The 11,529-nt window shown below is 31.4% G+C and overlaps 3 protein-coding genes across 5 annotated transcripts; 2 read left to right on the forward strand and 1 right to left on the reverse strand.

Annotated features, from left to right (window-relative positions):
* Nucleotide 1: 1 nt before the first annotated feature.
* Nucleotides 2–4,080, reverse strand: LOC143347573 (U3 small nucleolar RNA-associated protein 14 homolog A). The gene is made up of 7 exons (XM_076776842.1): nt 3,911–4,080; nt 3,238–3,454; nt 2,846–3,142; nt 2,536–2,787; nt 1,429–1,756; nt 659–1,353; nt 2–584 (listed from the first exon to the last, which is right to left on the reverse strand). Exons 1-7 carry the CDS (start codon nt 4,006–4,008, stop codon nt 141–143), a joined length of 2,331 nt encoding a protein of 776 aa, XP_076632957.1. The 5' UTR covers nt 4,009–4,080; the 3' UTR covers nt 2–140.
* Nucleotides 4,081–4,221: 141 nt separating this feature from the next.
* Sys1 (Sys1 golgi trafficking protein) lies at nt 4,222–5,934 on the forward strand. The gene is made up of 2 exons (XM_076776756.1): nt 4,222–4,525; nt 4,831–5,934. Exon 2 carries the CDS (start codon nt 4,929–4,931, stop codon nt 5,409–5,411), a length of 483 nt encoding a protein of 160 aa, XP_076632871.1. The 5' UTR covers nt 4,222–4,525; nt 4,831–4,928; the 3' UTR covers nt 5,412–5,934.
* A 690-nt stretch (nt 5,935–6,624) lies between these two features.
* Nucleotides 6,625–9,011, forward strand: LOC143348007 (uncharacterized). Of its 3 annotated transcripts, none has more exons than XM_076777744.1 (6): nt 6,625–6,844; nt 7,052–7,108; nt 7,503–7,621; nt 8,122–8,251; nt 8,329–8,612; nt 8,732–9,011. In XM_076777744.1, the coding sequence occupies exons 1-6, from the start codon at nt 6,777–6,779 to the stop codon at nt 8,848–8,850; spliced, it is 777 nt and encodes a 258-aa protein (XP_076633859.1). In that variant the 5' UTR covers nt 6,625–6,776; the 3' UTR covers nt 8,851–9,011. The 3 variants fall into 3 exon arrangements, with proteins under 3 accessions (XP_076633859.1, XP_076633857.1, XP_076633858.1); XM_076777742.1 differs by having other exon boundaries at nt 6,628–6,844; nt 8,116–8,251; XM_076777743.1 differs by having other exon boundaries at nt 6,628–6,844; nt 7,058–7,108; nt 8,116–8,251.
* Nucleotides 9,012–11,529: the final 2,518 nt, after the last annotated feature.

An 11,529-nucleotide genomic window follows, 5' to 3' on the forward strand; every position in this document is an offset into this window, starting at 1 on the left:
TTAATCAACGAAGTTTATTGAACAAAAGATTACGAAATTAAGTATCGAAATATTATATTACAAGTCATTTATAAAAATTTCAATATCATGTTTTTTTATTTTTGCACTTATTTCAATGTTTTACAGTTTTATGCCAAGGCCTACTTTACTCTTTTCTTTTTAATTACTTTGCTTCTTTTCTTATGAATAAGACTTCGACATTTATTTTCTTGTTTCAATAAAACATTTTCATCCATAGGTTCAATAACTTTCCCCATACTAGTTTTAACAATAGGTTCGATTAACTTCCTGTGAGAAATTTCAGGTACAAAATTTCTTCCAATCGGCATTCTCAAACTGGCTTCATAGTCTTTGACACTGGTAAATGGAAATGGTAATTCGTTTACTTGGTGTTCTTTCAATTTTTTATTATTTTCTTCCAATATTATAACATCTCCTTTATTTTCATCTTTTCTTGGCAAATCTTTAGGAAACTTCAAAATGAAACGTCTTTTTTTCTGTTTCGATACTTTAATATTTTTCCCATACCAATTTCCCCATCCTGGTATAGTTAAATCGATATCCTTAGGTTGGAACTTCTCCACCTATGCACAAATGATTTTTAATATTGCTAAATTAAATTAATAATTTATTAATAACATAAACATTTTATAAGTACCTCATCTTGCTTTTCTTTTCGAAATTCTTCGATTACATCATCATCAGCAAATGCTTCGCTAATTATATTATGGTTGTCGTCGTCGTTTTCACTATCATCTAAAGCATCGCCACCTTTTGCATCGATTTCTAGCAATCCAGTATTCAATCTCTTAGGTTCCACGTTTATATACTTAGTCGGATCTATTTCACTTGGTTTATTTACTACCAAACTACTTCTATCTTTAACAATGTTCAATTCACTATTTATTTCTTTCATTGAATCATTTTTGTCTATAGTTTCATGCAAAGATGAATCTATGATTGGTTTCGGATTTTTTAATGGAATTTCCAGTCCGTCAAAATTCCCTTCCTCAATCTTAAAATTCTTTTTTGTTTCATATTTCTTTGATTTTTTATTGTAATTTTCTGTAAATTGTTGGAGTTTCAATTTAACTTTGTCTTTCATTTTTTCTTCCATGTCATCAAATATATTGTTCACTTCTTCATTATTTAAAATGTTCAACGTCGAAGGTTTAGGTAAATTTTCGACGGATTCTACGCTCCAAACGGAAGTGGCTGTGGCTTTGTTTAAGTCTTGCTTTAATAATTTGGACTTTCTGTTCAATTTCTTATCATCTGTCGACGGTTTTTTTTTCATTATTTCATTCTCTGAACTATTCGATTCTGATGATTTTGTACAATTAGTACCTTCATCTGTGAAAGAAACGGAATTTTAATAACGAAATTTGTAACTTTTACTAATTGGACTAGTAGCCTTCCTAAATGTACCTTCTAAAGTAGCATGATTATTTATATTTTCCATTGAAACGTTTACTTTGTTGATATCACTTTCGTTTTTATCGGTCTTGCTTACGTCGAGTTTCTGATTTTCGGATCGATTATTTTGTTCGTCCCAATATTTACGGTAATTTTTAACAAACTCGTCTATTTCCGTTTCGGATTTATTAGTAGACGTCCATGGATTTTCTGGGTCGTAAGAAACAGACTGTGTGGAAGGAGAATTGTCATCCTCATCGGGTTCACAATCGTCTGGTTTTTTAAACTTTAGCGTCAATTCTCGACTAACCGATAATTGTTGTGCGAGTTCTTGTCGAGTCTAATAATGATAAAAATAAAATATTTTATAAACAATTTTTATTCCTTTTCACCATATATCACTTTTTTGAAGCAAATTAATTCTCATATTAATCCATCTTCAAATTTTTTACTTTTTTTTTAATGTATACGGAAGGGAATCATTTCATTAAATAAAGAATTATTATTATCATGAAATAAATTAATAGTGTAATATTAGATTAAATTAAAATTATATAGATTTTTTTAATTAAAGGAAATAATTTAAAGTAATATTTATAGAAATATATTAATTATAATGTTTTTAGCTCGACTTCAATTTTTAAGTTTCCAACTCAATTTGAATTTTGAGTACACAACATTTTTGAATTCACAGCCCAATTTCAATTTTTAAGTTCTTGATCCAATTTGGATTTCGAGTTTCTGTCCCAATTCCTGACTCAATTTGTGATTGTAGATACCCAATGATTTCAATATTGACTTCAAACTTTTCGAGTTTTTGATTAGATTTCGATTTTGGGTATCCAAATTTTTTGGATTATTGAACCGATTTTGACTTCAGGCACCTGTAATTTTTGCATTCGAATGCTTTCTTTACTCATTAGTAAATAACGTGGTATTTGTAGTAAAAAAATCCTAAATACAGGTTTGAATCATTTTCTAATTTTACTAACACTATCTTGGAACTTCTTCTCTATGCTATAAACATTGTATTGTTTCAAATACTTTTATTCATCATTCAAATTGAATACACTGAAAATCATGAATTTAAGGGTTGGAATACTTTCATTATTCACTTACGTCTTTATCGTATTTCGCCCTAATTTGTTTTGATTTCGCCCATTTCCCAGTACTCTTGTGCCTCAACGACATTCGTTCCTCAGCTCTGCTCTTATCCAGTTGTTCTAGTTTCTCCAACGCAGCTTCAGGATCAGTTTTCTGCAATTCCTCAAACTCTTTCAATTGCACCTTTATTCTTTTTTTTTTTTGATAACGATGAAATTTTTTGCTCTTGATTTTCCTTTCACGACGACTCTTCGATTCCTTGTAAGACTGAAAACGAACAAAATTCAATACCATATATAACAAACTTTCTTTGTTTAATACTAACTTGTTGTGCTCTGATTCTAGCAGCTTCTTGCCTCTTTGCAACAATTTCCTGCATTGTTGAGGAAAATTCATTGACTTTCTCTTCAATATTCTCTTTCTGCGGCTCCAAAGCAGCCAGTTTTTCCTCCAACTCCGATCTAAGCCTGAATCTCTTGACAAATTGTTTGGATGGCTCCAATCTCATCGACGATTGATTCATGGGAAACTGAAGGGACCCTGCCACTCTGTTTCTGGTTATTATAGCGTTCCATTTGTTCAGTTCTTTCTTTGCATTCTCAAAACCAACAATCCTTTTTATCTGGAACAAAATTTATACACACTATATTTCTAATATTTATAGGAAGTCAATTTACAATTTGATATAGAAAAATATAATCTGAAATAAAGTTTTACTCTTTCTGCGACTGGTTTTTCCAATGGTTTCTTCAGAATATTTGATTTATTTCTGGCAAATTTTATATTTTTGGTAATATCAAGATGGTGACCCTTTCTGCCCAATGCTTTTGACAAATCATTCATGTAAACTGCATCTCTGTCAGATATTCCACTCTTTACCAAGTGAAATTCAGAAACTTCCAAAGTAGGTTCGCTCCTCTCAGCTTTCTTTACTCTAACAGAAATATTTACTAAATTGAATTTCATTTGAAATACAATATGTAGTTCTGAGAAACGTCATTTTTAAAAGATTTCAATAAGTTCTAACAAAGCATTTTATGCTCAGACAGAAAAAGACAGTATGCAGAGATTTTTACATAAATAAGTAATTTTAATAAATTAACTTCCATAAATGTAATTGAATAGCAATATATTTTATTTACACAAACCTAAAAAAATTACAAAAAGTACACAAAAAGGTGTACAATATTATGTATCCAATAAAAGCGTTTTTTCTTAAACATTTTAATGCTAATAATAATTCTTTACTTAATAGGTTATTTTCTCTTTATATAAATTTAAAAAAAAGCAAAAAATTTAAAGATTAACTTGTACTAAAAAGTAAACATTTTGATAACTATACTGGAAAACAGGTAATACAATTTAGGTTATGCGCTATAACCTTATTTACCTTTGATTTTTGTCAAGTTGTGATACGGCTTCGAGAAGTTTAGAATGAGATTCCGATATAATTTGTTCGGTGTCATCTAAATATTCTGAATCACTCATGATAGTAATTATTTAGAAAATATAATAGTTCTTTTAATAATCTTAAAACGCGACAGCCTGCACAATTTGGGATAGTAGCCTAGTACTACTACTACTACTAGTACATACATTTAGTTATATTATACTTATGATGACACGTGTATCGATATTTTTAGAACTATCGATTTTTACTGACGATACATCGGAACTCGAAATCATCGAAGATTTGTTTTTGTGAATTCTTTCATTATGAAAATTGTTACGAGTTCTTTTAACAAATGGAAAAATATTTTCTTATTATAATCAAATATAATTGATTATATAAAATTGTTTCTAGAAATTATGACCAAAACTTTAACGTAGCGACAATGTATTTTGTCGATACATCGATGCACATCGATGTTTCCTGATCGAAACTGAGTAACTATTTTTCTCTAACCTATGATCTGAATTTTACTAAATCAACTTCGTAGGAACTCATGTATTTTTCGCATTTTAATATCGCAAACAAATTTTTTGGAATTTCATTTTGTGCAAGGTAAATTTCTTTGATGTTTTGACTTACTTTTTTAGCCTGTAATTTGAATTCTGTTAAATTAACTTTCAGAAATTCTAACCTATAATCCAAGTTCAACCAAACAATCAATAATTTTTATAATATTTGCTATTTTTTTTTATTGATTGTATACCGTAACTAAAACATTATTATTAATACTAAAATTTGTTTCCCCAGAAAATTCAATTCTTCCCTTTTTCCAAATCTAAAAATTACAGTCAAGTTTATCGAATTTCATTTGTATATCCAAAATTAGATTTTTTTTAATGGAATATCATGGTTTTCAGATTTAAAGAACCAACATGACAATAAAAAACGAAGTAAAGAAAACTATAAAATTCTCTTCTCAATAAGTGGATGTAAAGTTCTAAAAATTAAAGAAGCTATGAACAGTATATCTGGACAGTTTCGCAAAACAATATGGGATCCCATTCTGATAATATCACAAATAATAGCAGTCCAAACTGTCATGTACTTCTGCCTGGGTTTATGGATTTGGATCATTGCTTCATTACTGGGATCGACCAAATCCTTGGATTATGCATTTCATTATAAGGAAATACATGTTCGGGACTTTGCCGGACAACTTACTATAATTGTCTTTATTATAAATGCCTTAATTGGCGCATTTGCTCTGTGGTGGTTGGTGCAAAGGACAAAACAGTGTATGGATTTTGCATGTACGGCTCATTTGATACATTTGTTGTGCTGTTGGATCTACAACACAAGTTTCCCTTCTACCTTCAGCTGGTGGTGCTTGAATATTGTGTCTTTAAGTATAATGTGTGTCTGTGGAGAATTCCTCTGTATGAAAACTGAATTACAAGCTATACCGTTGGGTATGAACAGTCACAAAACAGCTTTGTAATAAAAAATCAAAATTAAATTATATTATCACAATACAGGAACAATATTTTTTTAAATTGAATTTACAATTTTGTTTATTTTTGAAGAATTTCAATATTTGTGAAATTATAATACTATTTTGATTAGGAATGCTGTCTGAAATCATCAAATCATAGAGGAATTCGTATTTCACTGTTTAAAATTGTTGGCAAAGCTATTAATATTATAAAAGTTAACTTACATTTTCACAAAATAGAAAAAGTAATCTTTAAATTGAAATTACAGTTACAATATATATTATTTATTGATGGCAGAATCCTAATATTTGTGAAATTGTAACATTACTTTGATTAAAAATCCTATAAAGTAATTTGAAATTACCAAATCGTCGAATAGTACTATGCTTTACACTGTAATGTGATTAATTAATTAATAATTATGAGAACATTAAAAATAATAATAAATATATCAATTTAAATTATTATGTTAAATAGATTCTAGGATTTAAATGTTACTAAAAAATCAAATCTCGCAGTTATTTTCACAATAAAGAATGCATAAAACATCGATTCCTTGCCATGCTTTTTTTAAAGTTTTATTACAATATTCGTCTTTACATACTTAATACTGGAAGGAAAATGAAATCTGAGAACATTTCATGTAATTACAATATTGTCTTTGTGTGTAAATTTTGTTTTTAAGTTTTAGTTTCCTTGAATTTGTTCATTTTTATCATATACTTTAATTTAATGTAAATTCGTGCAACAATCTGCATCATTTTCAAAATAAAGTTTATTCAACCCTTTGCATTCGATTTTAGAATTTGATTTAATATTCGATTATTACTATTATAAAAAGAAAATTCTTTCATTTGTTTAAAAAATCTCAACAATTTTCACAATAATGAGGAAACGATTTAAAAATATCAATCTATCGAGCTTTAAACATCGATGCACTCAAAACTTCGCGCCAGTGTGGCCCGATTTGGCATAACTGAGTGCATCGACGGTGACAATAGTAACAATGAATTTCTTATAGAGCTTAATAGAGTGGTGGGGAAAGCAGACACATACTACAGTATAGGTGCATGAATATGAATTAGGCACTTCGAAAAATCGAGAAAGAAAGCGAAGTTGCGCGAAGTGTGAGTCCCACATACACGTGAGCTATGCAATAGTGTGTGCCTGCTTTCCCCACCACTCTGTTGAATACTACAGGAAATTCGTCGTTACTAGTGTCACTGTCGATATACTCATTGTCAGTTATGTCAAATCTGACCGCACTGAGTACTAATAGTTATTATCTACATGTAGTTCATAAATTTGTAAAAATACACACGACGTAATTTCGATCATTCTGTCATTAAGATTAGTATTGCGTGTAAAAAATGCCGTTTTGGAATTTCTTCCACGATATATTTTCTGGGAAAAGTTCTGAAGAACCCAGAAATGATTGGTAAAGTTCATCATTAAATACTGTAATTAATCAAAACAACCTCTAAACCGTGCATTGCATTTAATAATACTAAATAAACCTTTGTTTTGACAGTTCGAAAATTTTATACTTTCTATCATTTTTCATAATTTCTCTATTATTTATTAAAATTTAAATTATTAAATATTTTAAGTTTTCTAACCACTGAGACAATTATGACAGAGACAGTTTCAGGAATCCAATTTGGCAAAATGACGAAGATGACGATGATGTCGACGATTTCAGGTAATTTATACATTTTATATTAATGAGATAATAATATTTATTGTTTATTTAACCAGTCGATTCTCCCTTATTGTATAGTGTCTTGACAATGATGATAACAAATAGTTTGCATAATAAGATGAAATAAGAAATTACTCTTGCATAATTAAATAGGGAAAGTAAAATTGTAAAATAAAATTTATTCGTACCACAATAGATATTTAGAATCATTGTATAATTTGTTGTAATTATAAGACAGTATGAACATTGAAAGCAATGTAATTTATCGTTTAAAAAGTTGAAAAGTCCTATATTTGTACAGTTTTCTATCTTTTTTTTACAAAGTGTATCTTATTTTGTGTTACAATAAAGAAAAGCTGAATAATTCTATGATTTGAATTTGTTTGTTTTACAGGCATTCCCGGAAAAGAAACCATTTTCATATTTTTAGTGGCCCGCTAGAAATCACACGATATTTTGAATCCCAAATAGATGAAATATTAAAGAATTTTATGTTTGGATTTGGCAATCAAGGTACATTTTTATTTTTTCATGTATATAAATACAGTTGAATCTAAATTTATAGTTGATATAGAGCTGTGATTTTCTAAGTATTCTTTCAGATTTGTTAATGTTTTTGTATTCTACAGAAATGAAATCAAATTGAGTCAATTTTAGTTTCCCATTTCTAAAAATATCTTTGATATTTATTTTAATTGTAATATGGATGTTAGAAATTTTTGATAACTAACCGATGATATATTAGACAAACGATTTTAAAATTTATAGGAAGTTTCTGGTCACCGGTGACTACCATGGCACTAAATGTGTTAAATTGATGTGAATATTCAAAATTTTTGATAATTCAATAGTATGTTATTTTATAACATTTCTAATGATAGTAATCTTTTTCAAAATTTTGTGAATATTAAGCAAATGATTTTAAAATTCTAAGAAAGTTGTCCATCACTGGTGACCACCAAGCCGCTGAGCATGTTAATACATAGAAAAAAACTATTCTGAAATAGTTCCAGGTCAGAATACATTTATTGATACATTTCCATTTGAAAATTCTCAACAAGAAAATTTACGCGACAAAATGTTAAAATCATCAGAAAAGGTAAATCAATTAGAACCAAAACTGGACACAGACTTGGATAAAGAGTAAGAATCCAAATAATTAATAAAAATTATTGCAAATTATATTAACATAAAAGTAAATTTTCTTCTAATCAAAATAGGGTCACAGTGGACAATTTTTCCAACATTTGGGGTCAATATAGTAAAGTGGAACCACCTGAAGCTATGTTTCCAAAACAACGTATTTTTGGAAAATCCATAATTAAACGTTTCATCCACAGACCGGATGGAACAATAGAACAGAAGCAAGTAATCAGAGACAATGAAGGGAACGAAGAAACAATTGTTTCACATCAAATGGGTGACAAAATGTATACTGTTATCACCAAAAAAGACAAATATGGCGTAGAAACTAAAACAGAGAATATTGTCAATATAGACAGCAGTAAGTAAATAATAATAAACTTAAAAAAAAAGTCAATTTGCAGAAAAAAAAACTATAAATTTCATACTAAACGATAAGAAATTATTGTTACAAGTATAACAATTATGTAATATTTTTAGGTGAATCGAAAAAAATAGAGGAAAAATTGTTACCATTTAGAGACAGTAGTACTGATTTTAATTTTGGCTTGAATTACTTTCCTTGGGAAAAGTTTTTCAAACCGGATCCAAAATTGTAATCAAATTGTTTTTGTAGTAAATATTTATTAACTGGTTGGTATAGTTTAATTTTAAGCAGAATGTTGGACACAAAATTTAGAAAAAACATATAATAAACTTATTTTATTCTAATGTAAGTTATTTTACTCAATAAAGTATACAAGATTTTCTGGAATTTTAATTAACCAATTAATGTTGATTTTTAACCAATTCTTCTACTGCCAGCCTCCGTTGGCCTCTGCTAGCCTCTGGTGATTCCTGCTGACCACTGCTGACCTTCGTTGACAACTACTAACATGATATATATGTATTTAAGCTTTGTATAATGTAAATCTATGGCAATAAATGATATAATTTAAAAGAATTCTATCTATTCTCATCATTTTTACCGTTCTTTTCCTCTCCCCATTATTCCCTTAGCTATAAGATACATGCCACCTCTTCGCAAGACCGTCAGCATTTTGGAAATGTTCCGGGCACTTCAGAAATCCGGATGGCAAAACGCGCAATTTTTTCGTGGAATAGTTCGTTATTTTCAACGATAGATGGCGCTTATTTTCCCACCTTAAACCCTCTGGTGTTAAAATGCCCAAGTTTGTCGTGGAATAGTTCATATCGTCCACGCTAGATGGATTTCTCGACAAACTTGGGTGTTTTAGCACCAGAGGGCCGGAGGTCGGTAAATAAACGCCATCTAGCGTTGATGGTAACGAACTATTCCACGACAAACTTGGGCGTTTTAACACCAGAGGGTTTGAGGTGGGAAAATAAGCGCCATCTATCGTTGAAAATAACGAACTATTCCACGAAAAAATTGGGCGTTTTGCCATCCGGATTTCCAAAGTGCCTGGAACATTTCCAAAATGCTGGCGGTCTTGCGAAGAGGTGGCATGCATCTTATAGCTAAGGGAATAATGGGGAGAGGAAAAGAAAAGTAAAAATGATGAGAATACATAGAATTCTTTGAAATTATATCATTTATTGCCATAGATTTACATAATACAAAGCTTTAATACATATATATCATGTCAGTAGCTGTCAACGAAGGTCAGCAGTGACCAGTAATGGTCAGCAGAGGCCTGTAAGAGAATGCCGTTGACGTGAGTTCAGATTTTAGTTATTCAAGAGCGACAAGGCAAATGTTAGCCTTTCTCTCTCAACTCCCACGAGGCGGTACGAAATTACCTCGGGCATCTTCCGAGAATCGAGAAAGAGAGCATGTGTCAGTTTGCCTTTTGTCGACTTTCCGAAACTTCACGAGGTCACGTACGCGTGATCTGTCATAGTGTCAGTAGTGCACCGGTTGCTGAATCTAGTATCTCCGTATGAGTCATGACTATATAGTCACAACGATATGAATCGTTGGTTATTCAATTGTAAAGTGAGAAAACCCCCATAAAAATAGTCCAATTTTCAAACTACCATCAGAGATGCCAGAAAGGCACCGAAGGTGCTCTCTCACACCATGTCAGATCACGCGTGCGTGAGCTCGTGGAGTTTCGGAAAGTCGGGAGTCTCTCCCAGCCTCTGCTGACCGCTGCTGACCACTCCTGGAATTTCTGACAACGTATAACGATTACGACTGGCTACTGTTAGCCTCTCCCAGCCTCTGCTGGCCTCTGCTGACCACCGCTTATATTTCTGACAACGTATAACGATTACTACTGACTTTTGCCTGCCTCCGCTGGACTCTGCTGACCGCTCCTGACCACTCCTGATACTTCTGACAACGTATAACGATTACAACTTGCTACTGCCTGCCCCTGCTGGACTCTGCTTGCCACTGCTTGCCACTGCTAGCCTCTGCTGACCACAGCTGACTACCCCTGATGCTTCCGACAACGTATAACGATTACTACTTGTTACTGCTTGCCCCTGCTGGACTCTACTTGCCTCTGCATGCCTCTGCTGGCTTCCGTTGATCTCTGCTGACCGCTACTGACCACTGCTGACCACCGCTTATATTTCTAGCAACGTACAACGATTACTACTGGCTACTGCCAGCCTCTGCTGACCTCTGCCAGCATCTCCCGACCTAAGCTGGCCTCTGCCAACATCTCCCGACGGCAGCTGACCATCGCTGACCACTGCTGACCGTTGCTGACAACTTGTGACATGATGTAATATAATATAATATGTTTATATGTATTAAAGTGTTGTATAATGTAAATCTATGGCAATAAATGATATAATTTCAAAGAATTCTATGTATTCTCATGATTTTTTACCCCTCTTTCGTAATGTTACGTAATATTACGTAATAGCTCTTTGAAATTTTTCGCGGCCGGAATTTTTCGGCAAAAATTACGTAATATTACGTAACATTATGTAATATTACGTAATATTACGTAATAGCTTTTTAAAATTTCTCCGGCCGGAATTTTTCGGCAAAATTATGTAATGTTACGTAATATTACGTAATGACGTCATTTCCAGGAATTCGCAAAAATTCCTGGCGGCGGGAAATTTGAAATCTTCCCGGGGAACTTAGAAAATTTTAAAAGATTCGGAGTGTCTTATAACTAAGGGAATGATTTCGATAGGAAAAGAAGAGTAAAAATGATGAGAACACATAGAATTCTTTGAAATTATATCATTTATTGCAATAGATTTACATTATACAACACTTTAATACATATAAACATATTATATTATATTACATCGTGTCACAATTTGTCAGCAACGGTCAGCAGTGGTCA

Source organism: Colletes latitarsis, chromosome 11, assembly GCF_051014445.1.
Source record: "Colletes latitarsis isolate SP2378_abdomen chromosome 11, iyColLati1, whole genome shotgun sequence".
NCBI classification, from domain to species: Eukaryota; Metazoa; Arthropoda; class Insecta; order Hymenoptera; family Colletidae; genus Colletes; species Colletes latitarsis.